General features: G+C 42.2%; 1 protein-coding gene across 1 annotated transcript in view; it reads right to left on the bottom strand.

The window, feature by feature from the left end:
• PIGU (phosphatidylinositol glycan anchor biosynthesis class U) overlaps positions 1-9,182 on the bottom strand; it is a 95,952-nt gene extending 86,770 nt beyond the window's left edge. The window contains exon 1 of the mRNA XM_055305292.1: positions 8,505-9,182. Coding sequence (XP_055161267.1) covers positions 8,505-8,634 — 130 coding nt within the window. The 5' untranslated portion in view covers positions 8,635-9,182. The remainder of the gene's footprint in view (positions 1-8,504) is intronic.
• Between the last annotated feature and the right edge of the window lie 14,508 nt (positions 9,183-23,690).

Raw genomic sequence — 23,690 nt, 5'->3', positions numbered from 1 at the left:
AAGGGGGTTAGGGGGCTGTGGCTGAGATGGGGATACAGAAAGGCTTTTGGATTAAGTGGCAAAGTTCTGATTCTTGATTTGGATGACGACTACAAAAGTGTTCACCTTATCATAATTCACTGAACAATACACTGTTGTGTGTGGCTTACTAATTCTCCCTTTTAACAATAAAGGTTTTGATTTTTTTTAAGATTTTATTTATTTATTCATGAGAGACACACAGAGAGAGAGAGAGAGAGAGAGAGAGAGAGAGAGAGGCAGAGACACAGGCAGAGGGAGAAGCAGGCTCCACACAGGAAGTCCGATGTGGGACTCGATCCCGGGTCTCCAGGATCAGGCCCTGGGCTGACGGCAGCGCTAAACCACTGAGCTACCTGGGCTGCCCTGATTTTTTTTAAAGTAATGCTGTCAGAAGTGTTCTTCCTAACCCTGACCCTCATGGCTGCATTGGAGGTAGGTTTCTAAATAAGCGCTAATAGCCTGGGCTCTACCCTGAACCCAAGAAGCTAAGCCTATACTGATTCCTAATCACTAGGTCAAGGCTGAGGAAAAGACCAAATATGATTTTATAAAGTTACAAAAGTGGGGATCCCTGGGTGGCTCAGCGGTTTAGCGCCTGCCTTAAGCCCAGGGTGTGATCTCCTGGGATCCAGTCCCACGTTGGGCTCCCTGCATGGAGCCTGCTTCTCCCTCTGCCTGTGTCTCTGCCTCTCTTTCTCTCTGTGTCTCTCAAGAATAAATAAAATCTTTTAAAAAAAAGAATGTTCCAAAAGTATCTCCAACAAGTTTTTTATTTTATTTTTTTATTCATGAGAGAGAGAGAGAGAGAGAGAGAGGCAGAGACACAGGGAGAGGGAGAAGCAGGCTCCATGCAGGGAGCCCAACGTGGGACTCGATCCCAGGTCTCCAAGATCCTGTCCTGGGCTGAAGGCAATGCTAAACCGCTGAGCCACCGGGGCTGCCCATCCAACAAGTTTCTATACAAGATGATATAGAGTGAACTCTGGCGGAACAGAAATGCCTAAAGACTGCCAGCTATTCACATAAAACACTACCTATGTGCCTTAATCTCTCTGTGCTTCCATTTTCTCATCTATTAAATGGGGTATTGGGATCCCTGGGCAGCGCAGAGGTTTGGCGCCTGCCTTTGGCCCAAGGCGCGATCCTGGAGACCCGGGATCGAATCCCACATCGGGCTCCCGGTGCATGGAGCCTGCTTCTCCCTCTGCCTATGTCTCTGCCTCTGCCTCTCTCTCTCTCTCTCCCTCTCTCTCTGACTATCATAAATAAATAAAAATTTAAAAATAAATAAATAAATAAAATAAAATGGGGTATTAACATATAGGGCTTGGGACGCCTGGGTGCCTCAGCAGTTTGGTGCCTGCCTTTGGCCCAGGGCATGGTCCTGGAGTCCCAGGATCGAGTCCCACATCGGGCTCCCTACATGGAGCCTGCTTCTCCCTCTGCCTGTGTCTCTGCCTCTCTGTGTGTGTCTTATGAATAAATAAAATCTTAAAAAAAAAATTAACATGTAGGGCCATTTACATCTTAGAGCCATGTTGGTGATTAAATTAGTTCTTATACATATCTAAAATGCTTCGAACAGGGCCTGTTACATAGAAAGCATTAATTACATCAGTGTTAGTTATTATTTTCACTGAACTAAGAAACACATGCTTGCATTTTGTCAAGCAAGAAATCTCTATAAATTTTAGTTGGACTATCAAATAAACCAATAGTCTGTAGAAATGAGTGACATAGGAAAGAGGTCTTTCCTATTATGGCTATCTGTTATTTTTGCCACCCAGCATCAATTTCCCCCTTTCCCACTAGCAGCACTGTGGTTTTCCCTTTTTTTTTTTTTTAAAGATTTATTTATTCATAAGAGACACAGACTGAGAAAGAAAGTCAGAGACAGGCAGAGGGAGAAGCAAGCTCCATGCAGGGAGCCCGATGTGGGACCTGATCCTGGGACCCTGGGGCCACGCCCTGAGCCAAAGGCAGACACCCAACCACTGAGCCACCCAACCTATATATTTTTAAAGATTTTATTTTAAGTGATATCTACATCCAACATGGGGCATGAACCCACAACATCAAGATACAGAGTCACACGCTCCACCACTGAGCCAATCAGGAGCTCCAGAAGTAGAAACAGATACATGACTTAGGCTGACCACAGTAATTGGCTTACAAATTGGCATATTATCCAAATAAGTTCAATGTGACTTGGTTCCAAGGTTTTTGTTATGCTTATTGAAGAACAGTCACCCTCTCCAAGGGACCTGATACTTTGAGGGTATAAAAATCAGAGGCTATTAGGGGCCAATCTTGCCCCTAATATTCAAGAAGAGCCCTCCTGAACGCAGTCCATGCCAAGATGGAGAAAGAATTAGTCCTGATGAGATCACAGAGTCTCTGGATCCAGTTAGGCCTGAAGTCAGGATCTACTTTGGATTGTTCTGTTACAAAGGCCAGGAGGTTCACTTTTTATTATAATTTGGGCAGTCTGCAAAGAAGAAGTCAAACTCTCCCTCTTCGCCGATGACATGATACTCTACATAGAAAACCCAAAAGCCTCCAAACCAAGATTGCTAGAACTCATACAGCAATTTGGCAGCGTGGCAGGATACAAAATCAATGCCCAGAAATGAATGGCATTTCTATACACTAACAATGAGACTGAAGAAAGAGAAATTAAGGAGTCAATCCCATTTACAATTGCACCCAAAAGCATAAGATACCTAGGAATAAACCTAACCAAAGAGGTAAAGGATCTATACCCTAAAAACTATAGAACACTTCTGAAAGAAATTGAGAAAGACACAAAGAGATGGAAAAATATTCCATGCTCATGGATTGGCAGAATTAATATTGTGAAAATGTCAATGTTACCCAGGGCAATTTACACGTTTAATGCAATCCCTATCAAAATACCATGGACTTTCTTCAGAGAGTTAGAACAAATTATTTTAAGATTTGTGTGGAATCAGAAAAGACCCCGAATAGCCAGGGGAATTTTAAAAAAGAAAACCATATCTGGGGACATCACAATGCCAGATTTCAGGTTGTACTACAAAGCTGTGGTCATCAAGACAGTGTGGTACTGGCACAAAAACAGACACATAGATCAATGGAACAGAATAGAGAACCCAGAAGTGGACCCTGAACTTTATGGTCAACTAATATTCGATAAAGGAGGAAAGACTGTCCACTGGAAGAAAGACAGTCTCTTCAATAAATGGTGCTGGGAAAATTGGACATCCACATGTAGAAGAATGAAACTAGACCACTCTCTTTCACCATACACAAAGATAAACTCAAAATGGATGAAAGATCTAAATGTGAGACAAGAGTCCATCAAAATCCTAGAGGAGAACACAGGCAACACCCTTTTTGAACTCAGCCACAGTAACTTCTTGCAAGATACATCCACGAAGGCAAAAGAAACAAAAGCAAAAATGAACTATTGGGACTTCATCAAGATAAGAAGCTTTTGCACAGCAAAGGATACAGTCAACAAAACTAAAAGACAACCTACAGAATGGGAGAAGATATTTGCAAAACACCTATCAGATAAAGGGCTAGTTTCCAAGATCTATAAAGAACTTATTAAACTCAGGCAGCCCCGGTGGCACAGCAGTTTAGCGCCTCCTGCGGCCCGGGGTGTGATCCTGGAGACCCGGGATCGAGTCCCAAGTCGGGCTCCCGGCATGGAGCCTGCTTCTCTCTCTCTGTCTCTGAATGAATAAATAAATAAATCTTAAAAAAAAAAAAAGAACTTATTAAACTCAACACCAAAGAAACAATCCAATCATGAAATGGGCAAAAGACATGAAGAGAAATCTCACAGAGAAAGACATAGACATGGCCAACATGCACATGAGAAAATGCTCTGCATCACTTGCCATCAGGGAAATACAAATCAAAACCACAATGAGATACCACCTCACACCAGTGAGAATGGGGAAAATTAACAAGGCAGGAGACAACAAATGTTGGAGAGGATGCGGAGAAAAGGGAACCCTCTTACACTGTTGGTGGGAATGTGAACTGGTGCAGCCACTCTGGAAACCTGTGTGGAGGTTCCTCAAAGAGTTAAAAATAGATCTGCCCTACGACCCAGCAATTGCACTGTTGGGGATTTACCCCAAAGATAAAGATGCAATGAAACGCCGGGACAACTGCACCCCGATGTTTCTAGCAGCCATGTCCACAATAGCCAAACTGCGGAAGGAGCCTCGGTGTCCAACGAAAGATGAATGGATAAAGAAGATGTGGTTTATGTATACAATGGAATATTACTCAGCCATTAGAAATGACAAATACCCACCATTTGCTTCAACGTGGATGGACCTGGAGGGTATTATGCTGAGTGAAGTAAGTCAATCGGAGAAGGACAAACATTGTATGTTCTCATTCATTTGGGGAATATAAATAATAGTGAAAGGGAATATAAGGGAAGGGAGAAGAAATGTGTGGGAGATATCAGAAAGGGAGACAGAACATAAAGACTCCTAACTCTGGGAAACGAACTAGGAGTGATGGAAGGGGAGGAGGGCGGGGGGTGGGGGTGAATGGGTGACGGGCACTGAGGGGGGCACTTGATGGGATAAGCACTGGGTGTTATTCTGTATGTTGGTAAATTGAACACCAATAAAAAATAAATTTATTATTAAAAAATAATAATAATTTGGGCAGTCTGAGTCGGGATTCTGTCATCTGCACATGAAAGAATTGACAACACGCTAATTTAAAACCCTTTAGACATTTGAAGACAAGAATCATCTCCTAAGTATACAGCCTCTCATTTATTCCTATTAAAAATCAGTGAGTGAGGGGCACCTGGGTGGCTCAGTTGGTTAAGTGTCCAACTCTTGTTTTTGGCTCAGGTCATTATTTCAGGATCCTGAGAGCAAGCCTCAAGTTGGGCTCTGCACTGGACACGGAGCCTATTTAAGATTCTCTCTCCGCCTCTGCCCCTCCCCACCACTGTGCTAGCACGTGCACATGCACACACACTCTCTCTCTTTAAAAAAAAAAAAAATCGGGATCCCTGGGTCGCGCAGCGGTTTAGCGCCTGCCTTTGGCCCAGGGCGTGATCCTGGAGACCCAGGATCGAATCCCACGTCGGGCTCCCGGTGCATGGAGCCTGCTTCTCCCTCTGCCTGTGTCTCTGCCTCTCTCTCTCTCTCTCTCTCTCTCTGTGTGACTACCATAAATAAAAAAAAAAAAATTAAAAAAAAATAAAAAAATAAAATCAGTCCATTCATCAAAATCTATTTGGATCCACAGCCCTTCACCCAAACAACTGGCCACTCAAAAAACTCATGTGAAATGGATGAATAATGAATGTCATGTGAAACCAGAAGGGCTCCTACTTAAATACTTTTAAAATGCCTGCCTTTTAGGGTTAAACACAATCATTTGCTTTTTAAAATATCCCATCTCAAAGTATACTCTGAAGACAAGTGATACAGATGTTGTACCCTCCCTCCACCCAGTATCCCTGCTTGAAACAGGACAAATAATTATCCTGACCCAATCAGATTTAGATGGGTGACACCAAATCTCTCTCTCTAGCTCTGACACTGACCCCAAGCTCCAGATCTAAACCTTTGAATATCATACTATTACCTTATACACACATTAACACTTACTGCTATCCTTTCTGACTCACATATTTCAGTATCACCACTGTTCTCCCTGTTATTTTAAATTCAAAATCTTAAAATGAGCTATTTTGGCTTTCATTATTGTGCTAAGAGCTTCAACATGGATTATCTCATTTAATGGGGTACATATTATAACCCCCTATTTTACACATGAGAAAACTGATGTTGGAGATCACACAAATATAAGTGGCCGAGGAAAAAAAGACTCAAAACCTTTTAAAGATCTCAGACCTGGGGCACCTGGGTAGCTCAGTTAGTTGAGTGTCCAACTCTTGATCTTAGCTCAGGTCTTGATCTCAGGGTGGTGAGTTCAAATGCTGTGTTGGGATTTAACTTAAAAAAAAAAAAAGGTCCCAGACCCTGTACTCTTAATCACCATACTACATTGCTTCATCTTTGGATCCTTCACCTTGTCCATCCTATATGTAGCCAGACCTTATGTTTTCTTTTCTTCAGTATTTATTCAATGGTAATGATGCAACTACTCTATGCCAGTCACAAAGGATTTAGGAATGGATAAGGAACTCATAGTACAGTGGAGAAACCAGAGATAAACAAATAATTATGATAAGAAGTGAGAAATGCTCTCAATAGAGGTATGTATAAAGCTCTAAGAGAACAAAGAAAGGAGGGCCTAATATTGCCCTGAGGCTTGTGGTATCCAGAAGCAGCAGGAATCAAGTGGCTTCAACCCAAACATGTCAGTTTGTTCAACAAATAATTATATGCAAATATTATATTCAAGGATTATCAAGTCTAAATTCTCCCCATCGGGATCCCTGGGTGGCGCAGCGGTTTGGCGCCTGCCTTTGGCCCAGGGCGCGATCCTGGAGACCGGGGATCAAGTCCCACATCGGGCTCCCAGTGCATGGAGCCCGCTTCTCCCTCTGCCTGTGTCTCTGCCTCTCTCTCTCTCTCTATCATAAATAAATAAAAATTAAAAAAAATAAATTCTCCCCATCACACAGAAGAATTACTACTACCTTTGTTAACCATTTGTCAACTGGAAAACCTGGACACATTACTTAACTTCTCTAAATTTTAGTTTCCTCATCTATAAAATGGAAATAACACCATCTAACACATAGAATAACTAGAGGATAAAAGCTTACCATAGTCTTTAATATGTAATAAGCATTTTTAGAAACCAAAGCTCAAATTATTCATAAAACAACCATTCATTACATCATTCCCCATTCCAAAACATCTATAGAGTAACATCAAAACTCTAGCATTTAAAGTTCTAGGACAGGGCAGCCTGGGTGGCTCAGCGATTTAAGCGCCTGCCTTGGGCAGAGGCCATGATCCTGGAGTCCCGGGATCGAGTCCCACGTCGGGCTCCCTGCATGGAGCCTGCTTCTCCCTCTGCCTGTGTCTCTGCCTTTCTCTCTCTCTCTCTGTGTATCTATCATGAATAAATAAATAAAATCTTTAAAAAAAAATAAAGTTCTAGGACACAAAAAGGACTTCTGGGGTGTTGCTACTTCTGTAATGTTCTACTTTTTGATCTGGGTGCACCACATGAATATACAATTTGTAAAAATTCACTGCGCTCTACACTTTCTATATGTGCATTGTGTGTATATTGTACTTCAGAAAAAAAAAGTTTTTTTAAAAGATCTTTAAATTCTAGCCCTAACCTAACCCCTTTTCCATTATGCCCCCACTTTGTACATTTTGCATCCTTCAACATTTTATCTTCTGCCACCTGGAAATCTCCTTTCTCTACCCCTTTCCAAATTCTACATCCTTCAATAGAGCCCACATCCTTAGGAAACTGGAAAAGGAGGGACGCCTGGGTGGCTCAGCGGTTGAACGTCTGCCTTTTTTTTTTTTTTAAGATTTTATTTATTTATTAGAGACAGAAAGAGAGAGAGGAGATAGACACAGGCAGAGGGAGAAGCAGGCTCCATGCAGGGAGCTGGACGTGGGTCTCGATCCCAGGTCTCCAGGGTCACGCCCTGGGATGAAGGCGGTGCTAAACCGCTGAGCCACCCGGGCTGCCCAATCAGCGTCTGCCTTTGACTCAGGGTGTGATCCCGGAGGCCCAAGACCGAGTCCCACATCGGGCTCCCTGCACGGAGCCTGCTTCTCTCTCTGTGTCTCTGTCTCTCTCTCTGTTTCTCATGAATAAATAAATAAAATCTTAAAAAAAAAAACAACTGGAAAAGGAGAGAACACTTTCTCGAAACTCCAAGGAAGGAACGGGATGTACACTGAACATTTTTCAAAAAGGATTATAACTACCTGCCTCTCCCACTAGCCTGTGGATCCTTCAGCACAAACTCTCATTGTAGGCGCTGGTAGAAAACAGTGCCTGATGAAGAACTTAAGAACAACCAGTAGGAAATGCTGCACGGCAAGCCCCAGACTGAGAACAGGCGTCTAAGCACACTCACACACTCTACTCGCTTAGGCAAAATTGGTCCCCTCTTTGGTGAGTCCCCTCACACACTGGACCATACCCCGGGAGAACCATGTGCGATCCTTCATCATATCCCAATCCCTTCTGCAAATCCCACTCCACCCAGCACTCCCTTTTCTTACACCTCTTCTTCCTCAGACCACGCCCCTCTGCTCTGGACACGAGTGGGACACACCCCCTCAACTCCCGACAGCTCAGGTGAGCCGGCCCCTAGGGCCCAAACCTAGCCCCACAGTCCCACGCCCCCTCCCTTTGGCAGCCCCGCCCTCTCGCCCTCTGAGGACGCCAGAGCCGGTCAGTTCCTTCAGAATCTTGAGCTTGAGGCCACTGCCCCCGCCTCCCATTCACTGAGGCCAGGAGAGCACAGGCGGGGCCTGGCCACCTACTCCAGCCAGTGGCCTCACCTCTCTTCCAAGAGCTCAGTGGGGACACCACCTCCACCCGTTCAGAAATGAACTCGGCCAGACTGGAGCGGAACAAGGCCGCCCGCACGGTCACGGCCACAACCACCACCAGAGCCAAGGGAGCCGCCATGATAGCTGGGGCGGGCGCGCAGGCGGGAGGGAAACGCGAGGCGGAAAAGCCAAGCGAGCGACCTGCGCGCCACCCTCTGTAGTTCCGCGGTCAAGCGCGCCTCGCTGCTGCCGCCGGAGCGCCCAGACTGAGGACTACCGCTCCCAGGATGCCTTGCGGCGAGACGGGGCGGGGCGACGTAGAGCCGGGCGTCTCAAGCTCGTAGCAAAGGATTGCGCGACGTCTCCTAAGACAGCAGGTGTATCGTAAAAGCCCTCTGTGCTGCCGAAAGTAGACACGGGAAGGTATATCTTCCTAGGTTAGTGAGCAAGTATTGAAGAGTTGTTAATTTCATTCTTGTGTGTATGTTTTCAAAGTTAGGATGTTTCCTTTTATGCTTTTAAAGAAAATTAAATATGTATTCATTTATGTATTCTACAACTGTTTGTTGAACAACGCCGCTATGCCAAGCATTTTATTGGGTTCTGAAGATACATTTTGGAGTATAGATTTATTTGCTCTGCAGCCTTAAACAAGTTAACCTTGCTGTGCCTCAGGTCCCTCATCTGGAAAATATGCTAGTTGTTAGCTGCCCATCCGTATGGGCTCGCTAGAAACGATTGAGGAATGCCTAAGAAATTTTGCAGGTCCCTTATAAGCCATTATCAAAAATTAAATTATATAAACTTACAGTTAAATAAATTATATTAAAACAAGGTAATAAATACTCAAAACTCATTATTTCCTAATTATTTTACTACATTTTTGTTTTATCTGTGCTCTTGAGGTTATTTACTACTGCTGTATTACTATGGCAAATACTGTATAATGGTTGCTGCTGCCCATCAGCTCCCAAATTGGCGTTCAGTGATGTCACGTTGGTAGCTTGAAATCTCTCTGGATGAGAGTGTTTACACTACAAGCACTACAAATCAATTTTGGACTTCGGAGAGCTCGTTGAAAAGCATTAAGTGGCACATCATTAATTAATGTATGAAAAGTACTTATGGTGAGTGCTTAACTGTTAGCTATAATAATATTAAATTAATATATAAGGAAAGTTCAGGTCTGTGAGTAATATGAAACAGGTTGTATGATCAAGAATAACTTAGTGGAAGTGTGTTGGTAACACTGGACAGGGTGGTTAGGGAAGGCTCTGGGAAGACATGACATTTGAGCTGAGACCCAAAAGATGAGAAACTAATCAGAGCTGACATGTGAAGGAAACAGACTCTGATTCAGGAAACAGCAAAATGTGTTTGGGAAAGAAAACAAGTGTGTTCCAAGTGGAGAGTGGTAGTGACCAATCAGGGACCTGTTTGCCATGGTTGAGAATTTGGACTTTATTCATAGTGTAATCCATATGCCACTGGAGGATTTGAAACCAAAACGTGATGTAGTTAAGTGTGCACTTTTAAAAGATCACTAAAAAAATAAAAAAATAAATAAAAATAAAAGATCACTATATCCTCCAGCCCTATACTGAGTGTTGGGGAATCTTGCAGTGACAAAATTGCACCCAGTGCCTTTATGGAACTTGGAGATGTGATAGTCTTAAGAATAACACAAATAAAAGTAAAGTCACAAATCATAATGAAAGAAGGAAAAGGGGGAGCAAGATGCTAGGAGAATACAAAAATCAGCCTTGGAGCTGATTGATTTCTTGACCAATGGGAGGGGTGGGTTTTCAGTGGAAGAGGTAATCATGAAGCAATAGAAAAGGCACCCTCATCCTTTGAGCCCTGTTCTGCCAAGCACTGTGCCATACTTTTAACACACATGAGCATATTTAGTCTGATAACCTTCCTTTCTAACCGTATAAGTGTTGCTATCCTCTTTCACATTAAAGGAGGAGATATATGTATTACATCATCATAGAGTAAAGTGTATTATATCATGAAAAGTGGAGGTTATTATAACACCCCATAATGAAGATTGAATAAGATTATGTAATGTAAAATGGTTAGTACATACCAAGTGCTTGATATGCATTATTTAGCTGTTTCATTATTGTTTACATTATCCTAATAGATGACGTAAACATTCTTCATAGGGTGAAAATTGTCTTTGGGAAGAACCATTATAGATAGACCCAATCTGTTGGTTCTTAAACATGAGGTTCAATGGATCATAGACCTAAATATTAGAGCTAAAACTATAAGACACCTACAAGAAACCTGGGAGTAATCTCCATGACCTTGAATTAGAAGGTTTTTTTTAGGTACAATACCAAAAGCACAGACAACAAAAGAAGAAATAAATAAATTGGGTCTCATCAAAATTAAATAATAACAAATATTGGTAAGGAAGTGGGGAAATTGGAACCCTCATGGTGGGCCTGTAAAATGCTATAGCCACTTTGGAAAACAGTTTGGTAGTTACTCAAAATGTTAAACATAGAGTTGCCATATGACCCAACAATTCAACTCCTAGCTAAAATCCAAGAGAAATACAAGAGAAAAAAAGAGAATCCAAGAGAGAAACATATATCCACACAAAAACTTATACTTGACTGCCCATAGCTTGTTCATAGTTATTAGTTATGATACCTAAAAAGTGGAAACAAAACAAATACCCATTTTGTTTGTTATGAATGGATAAATAAAATGTGGTCTATTAATGGACTATAATTGGGTAAAAAAAAAAAAGTATTGATACATGCTACAACATAGATGAACTTTATGCTAAATAAAATAAGCCAAACACAAAAGGCCACATATTATATAATTCCATTTATAATAGGCAAATCTATAGTGACAAAAAGCCAACTTAGTGGTTGTCTAACGCTGGGGTGGTTGAGGGGGTGGGAATAGGAAATGACTGCTAAGGAGTACAGGATTTCTTTTCAGGATGATGAAAATGTTCTAAAATCAGATTATACAATTCTGTAAACATACCACAACCACTGAGCTATATACTTTAAATGGGTGAATTTTATTGTATGTCTGTTATGTCTCAATATCTTTTAAAAAATGAGTAATCATTTGGGAGATATATTTTTCAAATGTAAATTTCCTAGCTCTGCCCCTGAAACTGTGATTTGCTAGGTCTGGGAAGGAGCCCAGGAACCCCTACTCTTCATCTATTCTGATGCTGGTGGTTAGAAACTGTACTTTGAAGAACAAAGAACGTTATCCTGAAGGCATAAGTATCTAGTAGTTTATGCAACAAAAAGATTAAAATAGTAATAATAGCTAGCAAGTATTTGCATGCTTACTATGTGCCAAGCATCATTTTAAGTACTTTACATGTTTTATCTCATTATCTACAGATACTATTACAGCTACTATAACTTCCCCATTACCACATGCACATGAGGAAACTGAAGCCAAAGAAACTTAGCTAGTAAACAGCATAACCAGAATCTGAATGTTAGGTCTAGACATTGTGATTAAGCAGGAGAGGAATTTGGGTTGAGTTGTGTTGAGTTGTTTGGTTGTTGTAGCTGAGAGGGAGGGGTAGAGAATTGAAAGGGAGATAATAAAGGAACAAGCAAGATGATTTCTGTCTTGAGAAGCCAGAGGTGCCAGGTGATATGTGGGTTACCCAGGAGGAAGAAATTGAGACTCTGTGATATTAAGCAACCAGCTTTAAGTCACACAAACTGGGTACATTTATTGAACACCTGCCTTTGCCAGGTCCTATGCTAGTCTGTGAAGATACAGTCTATTAAGTATATTTCTTTTATTCCAAACAGCAAACTGATTCTGGCCATCTTTTTTTTTTTTTTCAAGATTTTATTTATTTATTCATGAGAGACATGGAGAGAGAGAGAGAGAGAGAGAGAGAGAGAGAGAGAGACATAGGCAGAGGGAGAAACAGGCTTCCCATGAGGAGCCTGATGCAGGACTCATTCACAGAACCCTGGGATCATGAGCTGAGCCAAAGGCCTACACTCAACCACTGAGCCACCCAGGTGCCCCTGATTCTGGCCATCTTTAAGAAGTTAACTAGGAGGCTTTGAGGGAGGTCACAGAGCCAAAGACAAGACTGGGGAACCAGACTTGGAATGGTTAGGACCCAGGTAAACAACACAGGGTCTGGGAAGCAGGAGCCACCTGTCAGGTCAACTAGGTACCACCAATGGAATGAGTGAACATTAAGTTTTTAATGGCCTTGCATTGTGTCATTTAAGATTTAATGTTCTTTTTTAATTTTATTTTTTTAAAGATTTTATTTATTTATTCATGATAGACACAGAGAGAGAGGCAGAGACACAGGCAGAGGAAGAAGCAGGCTCCATGCAGGGAGCCTGATGTGGGACTTGATCCCAGGTCTCCAGGATCATGCCCTGGGCTGAAGGCGGCGCTAAACCGCTGAGCCAGCGGAGCTGCCCAGATTTAATGTTCTTGGAAAGAGCATGTGATTGATTGATTGAGATTAGGCCCCATGCCTGCCTCTTGGCTGTGTGTAGGGGACAGCAGGAGAAAAAGATCTGTGAGAAGTCAGATAATGAATTTACTAAGTATGTCTTAGGACAGCACCCTGAAGGTAGCTAGGTGAAATCATATGAGTGAAGGCAAAGGTGATTGGATGCTGGATGGGAAGAAAAAGGCAAACGTCCACTAATAATGGTGGTAAGAAAGATAGACACAGTTGCTCCCATATTGGGGTTTATAGTCTAGCAAGGAGTCATACAAAATAGAAGTAGTCAGGCAAAATAATTAGAGATTATGTTAGACCTATGAGGGCAACAAAGAGCAATGACAGTGAACGACAGAGGACCTACTATTGACTAGATTGGGTAGTCAAGGAAAGCCTGTTTGAGGAAGTAGTATTTAAGCTGAGACCTAAAAAATGAGAAGGAACCACTGATATAAAGAACTGGCAATAGTAAATGGTGTATATGGCGAGGAGGGGATTGAGTTTGCAATGTGGGAGGCCAATGTGGAGTGAAATGAATAAAAGGTGAGACTGGAAAAGTAGGCAAAGGACAAATGGCCTTTGTGAACCATTGATGCTAGGTTGGATTTTTATTCTAAAAGCAATAGGAAGTCCACCATGGGGTTTCAAGAAGAGCTGGAACATGACCATAATTAAGATTTCAAAAATATTCTTCTGACCACTGAGTAGAGAATGGATTGGAGGAAGCGAGGCTGATAGCAGGAAGACCAGTGAGAAGATGCTGCAGTCAAACAGGGGAAAGAAGATGGTGGCTTGGACTAGAGTGGGAGAGAGAAGTAGTTGGATTCAAGACGTATTTTGGACGAAGCATGATCAATTCTTTCCCAAATCCTTCCATAGCTTGTTCTTGGCTCCTGCAAAAGTCTGAAGGACAGTTCTGTGAGACTTTCATTAACACAAATTTGAGAGACAGAAACACACAGCAAAAATCACAGATTGACTAGTATATAAAATATTTAAACATGATTGAGGATTTTTTTTCCTTCCTGGTGGCCTGACGAGCAGCCATATTATATATGACACAAGTAACCAACCAAGCATGGACATTTATGACACACCTAGTCTTCCTGCAGAAACAAATGGTCACAGAGGTCCTTTACCCTGGGAAGGCAATAGTACCTAAGCCAGAAATTTGAGAAAAACTAACCAAAATGTACAGAAACACACCAGACAATTATCTTTGTCCTCAGACTTGAACCCACCTTGGTGATAGCAAAACAGATAAAATTTATAATTTCTTGGATCATGCAAAGAGAAATGAACCCAAACATAAATTTGCAAGATATGGCCTGGATGAGAAGTAAAGAACTCAAGAAAATCAGCATAAGACACATAAGAACAGAGTAAAAAAAAGAAAAAAAAGAAAAAAAGAAAGGTTGCTATAAAAACAAAAGGAAAAAGTAAAGATACAGCATTGGCTCGATCTATATTTGTATAAAATTTTCACCATAAAACAAACTACATAAAAACTTAAAAATGAGCAATAAGAACTCAGTAAATAGGGTAAGTGGAAGGCAGTGGCATGTAGGAAAAATAATTGAAGGCGTCCTTAAGATTGAAAAAATAGTAAAGGCCTGATCTAGATCATTGTACAGATTGGGAAGCCAAGTCTCAGAGAAGAGCAGCTCCTGCCCCAGGATCACAGAGCAAATCAGGGTGGCACTGGGTCCAGAAACCAGAGTTCTCACCATCTGTCTCCTGTACTAGCTGTCACTTGTTCCTGGAGACCCCCACCCCTTGCACCCCAGTGTTGTAAGGGCCCAAAAGGAACCAGAAATCTGGCCTTTATAATGCCCTGAAAACAGATTTCCGGGACTGTGCCTCCAGCTCTCTCAATTTCCTTCCTGTCCCCTACCCATAAATGTACACCCTTGCAAAGGCCATCCTGTTAGGAAAACAAGACCAAGGTATAAACTAGAACTACAACCCAAAGGCTAAAGATTGGCTTCCTCTTGTTCAGCCTCCTGTCTCTGAATCCCTCTCCTGCCTCAGGAGCCATACCCTCCACAACCATGCATTCAGACCCCCCCTGGCCTTCCCCCCAAATATGCACAGACCTCCTTGCTCTGGCAAAGAAAATAGGGATAATGGTCTTTGCTTGCCATTTCCTGGCCTCCATCCCACCTTTCCTTTCCCCTCTTTCCTAATAGGACACTGAATCCTCAGCCATGTGGTTTGAGTGGGATTGACTTCAACCCCATTCCAGGAATGAACTTTAAATGGCTCAAACTAACCAATACATTCCAAATTCCTAGCCCCAGTGATTGGTTCAGGGATGAGCATATGACCCAAATCAGGTCAATAAGAGCTAAAAAAACAAACAAACTTCAATTCTGGAAGTTTGAATTCAGCCATTTGGGGAAATAAGTCTTTACTTTTCTGCCAAGTTTGAGTGTGGAAACACCCAGACCCAGAAGCAGCTGGCAGTTTATATGTGCAAGACAAGGGGCACCTGGGTGGCTCGGTTGGTTGAGCGTCTGTCTTTGGCTCAAGTTATGATCTCTGGATTCTGGGATTGAGCCCCACATCAGGCTGCCTGCACAATGCTGAGTCGGCTTCACCCTTTCCCTCTGCCTCTGTGCTCTCAAGTAAATAAAATCTTAAAAAAAAAAAAAAGACAAGATACGGCAAAGCCAAGGCCAAGGCCTAACTTATTCTACAGGTAAAGATACAATGAGCCACTTTTCAATTTAAATAGTTTATTATTTACAAACACAGCAAGAAGGATAAGCCAGCTCCCCAGGATCTTTGTTCCACATACCAAAAAGGATGATACTGAATCAAAAGGGGCTGAGCAATTGCAGCAAAAGTTGTGGGTGCCCTGTGGTTGAGGAGCCAGCTCTAGACTTCGCTTAACAGGTTGTATATTCTGCAGGTCCATTCTGAATAAGGTGCAGCAGAAAGTTCCATAAGCCTCTCGAACCTGGGAAACAGTAAGAAAACTGTCTCATGACAGCCTCCCAGGGGAGAGAGGGAAACAAGTAGAAGATGGCCTCAGTCTTATAAGCCTCACATCCTCTCCTGTTCTGGGAGGGTCATGAGGCAGTCTGTCTAGATAAGCTTTTCAAACCTTTGCCTGTATGGCCTACGTGAATATGCAAGGCCTCCAGGGTGCCAAGACAAAGCCGTTTCCCTACACTAGCATGTGATCACAAAGAGAGAGCCTGTCGAGAATTAAACCAACTCCTAGGAAGTGTTTTAGAAAAATTAAGAAGACTGAATCTTAGTTTCATTATTTGAGACACTGGATGAAGCCTTGCCTGAAGGCAATTATTGCTAAACATTTCAACCCAATTTCCTTTCTAGTTTAATCCAGTTTGAGTTGGATCCGTAGTTACCTTGCAATCAAAAGTTCCTCTTCATTACAACAGGCTTTATACATCCCTGGCTTTAATCACCATTTATATTTTGGTGACTCTCAGATCTTTATTTCTAGCCTAGGTTTCACTTATTGATACTCAGACATTTGTATCAAACTAGATATTGCCACTCTAAACTCCAAATATCTAAAACTGAGCTCATGATCTTCCTTTAACAACTCATTCTTCCTCCTTAATTCCTTATCTCTGTGAATGGCACCACCCATCTTTCAGTTGCTCAGCCAAAAACCTGGGAATCAGCCTTGACACCTCCTACTTCTCCATCCCTTATACACAATCTACCTTCAAGCCTTGACCTAAACATTGGTCAAATCAACCTACTCTTCTCCATCTTCACTGCCACCACCCTGATCTAAGCCACCAGCATATCTCACCTAGAGGTCTAATATACTCTCCTAATTGATCTCTTGCTGCATTTACTCTCCATTTTACAACCCACTCTTTATGTCTGATGGCCACTGTTGAATGAATGAATGAATGAACAAATGAATATCACTAACTCTTCACTTAAAACCCTTCACTGGCACACCACCTGGGTGGCTCAGTGGTTGAGTGTCTGCCTTTGGCTCAGGTCATGATCTCAGGGTCCTGGGATTGAGTCCTGCATCAAGCTCCCTGTGTGGATCCTGCTTCTTCCTCTGCCTCTCTCTGTGTGTCTCTCATGAATAAATACATTAAAAAACTAAAAAAACAAAACAAAACAAAAAACACCTTCACTGGCTTTCCTTAGGACAGCCAGTATGATCTCTTCCTCTACCTACCTCCCTTGTCTCATCCCATTTTTCTGCCCTATTTACACTTGAGAAACTAAAGGATCAATAGTCATTTCCTTTGTACATTCTACTTTGTACATCCCACTGGCTACCCCAAATAGCACCTGTCCTCATTTGGCAAAGTCCTACTTATCTTTCAAGACCCATTCTTCAAGTTTCCATCTCTCTGAAGACTTTGGTTCCATCTAGGAGTCAGTTATTTCTCTATACTCTCAAAGCACTTAACAGCTGCCTCTAAGCTGCACTTAATAATTACTGTCTGATAATTCTGGTGTCTGAAGTTTTTGGCAGTCTGATTTGTTGTGTCTACTGAATCTTACTTATGGTGGATTGTTTGCTTGTGGATTATTAGCTAATTATGGAACAACTTTATATACAGGAATTCTGTGTACCTTGCACTTGGGTGTGGGGGAGATTCAAAGAGGATTTGCATTTGTTTCTGCTAGGCATCTGAGAGATGGTTTTAGAGTAGGTCTCCTTTTATGTTAATTTCTCAGCATTGGGGATTCCCAGACATGCAGGTGATATGAATATGAACCCCAGACTCCTCAAGGGCAGGCATGTGGTTTTAAATTCTTGGGAGATATTTTCTTTCCTCCAACCTTTAAAGACAAGGTCAAGATGGACACATATTCTTTTTGTCTCCTTTGCTAGTAGCCAGAAGTTTGTCTTCTTCTACTCTAATCTTTCACTGTGGGGGTAGCCCTTCTAGGGTCTCAGTTCCAACCCCAAACTTTTTGTAAGCCCAAGTTTTCATCTCCCTAAAAGACTGTTAAAACCTGAACTACTGGGATCCCTGGGTGGCGCAGCAGTTTAGCGCCTGCCTTTGGCCCAGGGCGCGGTCCTGGAGACCCGGGATCAAATCCCACGTCGGGCTCCCGGTGCATGGAGCCTGCTTCTCCCTCTGCCTGTGTCTCTGCCTCTCTCTCTCTGTGTGTGTGTGACTATCATAAATAAATAAAATAAAATGAATTAAAAACTAATTGTTTAAAAAATAAAATAAAATAAAACCTGAACTATTGCAGGTTCAGTTGTGAATTTAAAAGGATGTTTGTTGTTTTTGTTTCTGGTATTTCCATGTGTTCTATAACAGGAAGTACCAGATATTGTCAGAAAAGGAAGTCCAACTCAATACTTAGTAGACAGAATTATCACCATTTACTTGTCTATTTTCTCAGTGATTATCATGGAGGGCAGGAAATGGGTCTGACACATCTCTGAGTCAAGTCACCCAGCCCAAAATCTGGCACAGAATAAATGCTCAGAGTGTTTGTTGATACCAAACCTTCACTCAGACACTTCCAGTGACGAGGAGCTCACTCTCTCCCAAAGCCTTTTCTTTGGAGAAGTTGTATTACCTAGGTGACCACCTGGCTAATGAGAGACAGAGTGTCCCTAGTCTGTGTTCATTCTTCCCAACACTCAGCTTGTCCACTCACATTCTGTGGAAGGGAGCTCAGGGCCTGGATGATCCCAGAGATAACTGAAACTTTAAGCTGTGATCAGAAGGAAGCTCATAGGCCACTTCCATTTGTAAATCTAAAATTCTCATACACCATTGGTGGAAATCTAAACTGGCACATTTGGGGAGAACAATTTGACAGCATTTGTTGATATTTGAAATATGTATACCTATCAGTCTTATAAATCATTTCTCTGAATCTGTTCTATTCATACAAGAATAGTCATTGTAGCATTGTTTGTGGCAGCAAAAAATTGAAAATCACCAAAATGTCCATCAGTAAGCTATCGACAGTGATGCCTGGGTGGCTCAGTGGTTGAGCATCTGCCTCTGGTTCAGGGCGTGATCCTGGTCCCAGCTGAGTCCCACATCAGGCTCCCTGGGGGGAGCCTGCCTCTCCCTCTGTCTATGTCTCTGCCTGTCTCTCTGTGTGTCTCATGAATAAATACATAAAATCTTTAAAAAAAAAAGCTATCTACAGTTAAATAAGCTACCTATAGCCATACCACAGGAAACTGTAAAACAGTATTTTTTTAGTGAGGTAGATCTATGTGTCTATGTGTATTGACATAGGTAGAACTCCATATTGCTGAGTGAAAAATGAGTGTTCAGGACAGAGTATATAATATGACATATTTATTTAGAAATGAGCAAACAATTTATAAGCAGTAAAAATTGATACATCCTGGCAGCCCGGGTGGCTCAGCAGTTTAGTGCTGCCTTCAGCCCAGGGTGTGGTCTTGGAGACCTGGGATCGAGTCCCACATCAGGCTCCCTGCATGGAATGGAGCCTGCTTATCCCTCTGCCTGTGTCTCTGCCTCTCTCTCTGTGTGTCTCTCATGAATAAATAAATAAAATCTTAAAAAAAAAAATCAATACATCCTGGAAGCTATTTGGTAATATCAATAAACACTTAAAATACTATTGAAACTTTTAAAATAATCTCACCTTACTAATCCCCAGTAGCAGATATTCATCTTGGGGTGCCTGGGTGGCTCAGATAGTTGGGTGTCTGACTCTTCATTTTGGCTGTGGTCATGATCTCAGAGTCATGAGATATAGCCCCAAGTCAGGCTCTGTGCTTGGCGGGGAGTCAGCTTGGGAGTCCCTCCCTTTTCCTCTCTCCCTCCACTCCTTCTTCACTGTGTATGCATGAGCACATGCTCTTTTCTTTCTCTCTCTCTCTCTCTCTCTCTTTCTCTCCCTCTCTCTCTCGTGTGTGTCCATGCACGCACGCAAAAAAAAAGGTATCCATCTTACAAATAAATATGCAAAGTAATGGATAAAAATATTACTTGCAGCATTGTTTGTAAAAATAAAATATTGAGAATGACCTTTCTTTCCATAGGGGAAAAGAGAAATCATACAATGGAATACTATGCATGTATAAGAAAGAATAAGGCTGCTCTCCATACTGATAAGGAAAGGTCTACAAGATATATTGTAAAGTGAAAAAAACAAGGTGCAGAACAGTGTCCCTATTTGTGTGAAATATACATATATATGTATTGAATATATACTCAATATATTCAATGTATAATATATATTCAATGTAGTATATATACATATGTGTGTGTATACGTATATATATGTTAGATTTTAACTGCATAGAATACCTCTGGAAGGAATAACAGGAAACTAGAATTGGTGGTTGCTTCTAGGGAAGAGACTTGATGGTTGTAAAAAGGGGAAGGAAGGACATCTGCTTTTTACTGTATTCCCTATTGAACCTTTGGAATTTTGAACTATGGCCCTGTAATTAAGTAAGTAAAAAATATAAAGCATAATTCTAAAACTAGAAGTAAAATAAACCCAATGAAACAGAATGCTTCCTATATGTAAATATATATATATGCGTGTTGTGTAGAAAAAGGAAAGGATATACTCCAAATTAGGGCAGTGATGGAAGGTCTTTTGAATTGGAGGGATGGTCAAAGGACCTTAACTTTATCTTGTTTGAATTTTATAATTTTTTAAATTATAACATTTGTTTGGATTTTATACAATATTTATATAAATTGTTGCATCATTTAAAATACATTTTATTTTATTTTTTTAATTTTTATTTATTTATGATAGTCACACACAGAGAGAGAGAGAGGCAGAGACACACAGGCAGAGGGAGAAGCAGGCTCCATGCACTGGGAGCCCGACGTGGGATTCGATCCCGGGTCTCCAGGATCGTGCCCTGGGCCAAAGGCAGGCGCTAAACCGCTGCGCCACCCAGGGATCCCTTAAAATACATTTTAATTTATTTACTTATTTAATTTTAATTTATGATAGTCACAGAGAGAGGGGGGGGGCAGAGACACAGGCAGAGGGAGAAGCAGGCTCCATGCACCAGGAGCCCGACGTGGGATTCGATCCCGGGTCTCCAGGATCGCGCCCCGGGCCAAAGGCAGGCGCTAAACCACTGCGCCACCTAGGGATCCCAATACATTTTAATTTTTAAAAATAGACTTCAGTTGGATAGAATACAACCACCCCAAGGCAAAAGAGTAAGGCTGCTCTCCTTCTCAGAGAAGGATGCATTTCATACTTTGTCCCAACTTGCCTTTCCCTAAGGATACCTTGGCTCAGAAGGAGGTACCTGAGCTACTCCCAGCATTATTCAAAAGAGCCCCTCCTGTCACCTCTCACCCACTTGGCTCTCTGTCCCCAGAGTTCTGGGCTAAGAACCAGAGCCAGTTGGCGATAGGGTTGTATTTCCAGAGGGCCCCATCAATTTGAGGTTGAGCAGGGCCATCCCAGGAAAACCGGGACATCTGGCTCCAACCTTTTTTCTTCTCTGTTCATCTCCTTCAACGCCCTGCCCTGCCATTTCCTACCTCCCAATCTGTATTTCTCTTTTAGTCCACTCAGTGGAGAGTGCAGTGAAAAACCTATTCTGGGGTACCTGGGTGGCTCAATGGTTGAGCATCTGCCTTTGACTCAGGTCATGATCCCCGGGTCCTAGGATTGAGTCCCACATCAGGCTCCCCACAGGAAGTCTGCTTCTCCCTCTGCCTATGTCTCTACCTCTCTGTTTCTCGTGAATAAATAAGATTTTAAGAAAAATCTTTAAAAAAAAAGAAAAATCCATTCAACCAGATGTGTAGGGATTTAGTGTCCTGCTCTCTCAACTAGTTGTATTTTAGTTTTATTTTAGTTTTCTTTTTTTTTTTTAAGTAGGCTCCATGTCCAGTGTGGAGCCCAATGTGGGGCTTGAACTCATGACCCTGAGTTCAAGACCTGAGGTGAGATCGAGTTGGACACCTAACTGACTGAGCCACCCAGGTGCCCCAACTAGTTGTATTGTATGAGGCATCTAAAGATGGCAATGTTGTGAGGGAAGAAGCAATAATGGTAGAATTTCTGGTACCAGTGAGGAAGGGATCCTGAGGCAAAAGGGCTTCACTATCACTCTTGAGTCATGTTGATTGTCAATGCCATATCATACTTCAGAACCAGATGAGCGTGGGGTACCTGAGTGGCTCAGTCAGTTGGTTGGTGGGCTCTTGATTTCTGCTCAGGTCACGATCTCAGAGTCCTGGGACTGGGCCCATGTCAGGCTTGCATCCAGCTCAGCACTGGTGGAGAGTCTGCTTGAGATTCTCTGTCTCCCTTTCTCTCCACCTCTCTCCCAACCTCTCTCTCTAAAAAACATAAAATAAATAAAAATAGGGGCACCTGGGTGGCTCAGTTGGTTAAGCATCCAACTTTTGATTTCAGTTCAGGTCGTGATCTCAGAGTCCTGGGATTGAGCCCTGCATGGGGCTCCCTGCTCAGCAGAGAATCTGCTTCTCCTTCCCCCTCTGACCCTCCTCCTTGCTTATGCTCTCTCTCTGTCTCAAATAAATAAAATCTTAAAAAAAAATACAGACCTTCCTTTAAAAAAAGAAATATTACATGAAAAACCTTTCAAATACCTCCTAGAACATAAAAAGCAATCAATAAACATTAGCCATGATTGTTACTATTTATACAAATAATTTTTCTTTCTTGAACACAGAATGGAAAAGCTGTGAAGGCCCTTGCAGAAGAAAAATTAATCTGTTGAGCCAATAAATCACCCAGATATAGAGGAAAGAGGTATTAGTCACTAGTCTTTCCTTTAAAAAAAAAAAGACTTTATTTATTTATTTGAGAGGGAGAGAGTGAGTGAGCAAGCATGAATGGGAGAGAGGGGCAGCAGAAGAGGGAGAAGCAGACTCCTGACTGAGCAGAGAGTCCAACAAGGGACTCGATCCCAGGACTCTGAGATCATGACCCAAGCTGAAGGCAGCCCCTAGTCACTAGCTTTTTAAAGTCCAATCCAAATCAGGAATGATTGTCGTGAAACAGAGGAAGTTCTTGAACACAAGTCTAAAGTAAATGGTGTTCTGACCAAAATGTGTGACAACATCATTTCAGAGATGGAAAACATCTGGCTTGAGGGTTATGAACTGCTAAACTTGTCCTTCTCGAATGAATTGGTCAATGTTGATTTTGTGCATTTTGTGTCAGTGGTCACATTTGTATTTTTTTTTTTAGGATTTTATTTATTTATTCATGAGAGATACAGAAAGAGAGGTAGAGACGTAGGCAGAGGGAGAAACAGGCTCTTTGAGGGGACCCCAATGTGGGATTGATCCCCGGATCCTGGGATCACACCTTGAGCCAAAGGCAGACACACTCAACCACTGAGCCACCCAGGTGCCCCACATTTGTATTTTCTTAAATTGAGTAAGTCTATTTTAATGTTTCTTTCTTCCTTTTTTTTTTTTTTAAAGATTTTATTTATCTATTCATGAGAGAGAGAGGCAGAGACACAGGCAGAGGGAGCAGGCTCCATGCAGGGAGCCTGATGTGGGACTCGATCCCGGGACTCCAGGATCGCTGCCCCGGGCCGAAGGCAGGCGCCAAACCGCTGCGCCACCCAGGGACCCCCCTCTTCCTTTTTTTTTTTAATGTTTCTTTTTTTTTTTTTAAGATTTTTATTTATTTATTCATGACAGAGAGGCAGAGGCAGAGACACAGGCAGAGGGAGAAGCAGACTCCATGCAGGGAGCCTGACGTGGGACTCGATCCCGGGACTC

Source organism: Nyctereutes procyonoides, unplaced genomic scaffold (genome assembly GCF_905146905.1).
Source record: "Nyctereutes procyonoides isolate TBG_1078 unplaced genomic scaffold, NYPRO_anot_genome, whole genome shotgun sequence".
NCBI classification, from domain to species: Eukaryota; Metazoa; Chordata; class Mammalia; order Carnivora; family Canidae; genus Nyctereutes; species Nyctereutes procyonoides.
Note: the sequence above shows the minus strand (reverse complement) of the source record. Positions and strands in the feature narration are given on the sequence as shown.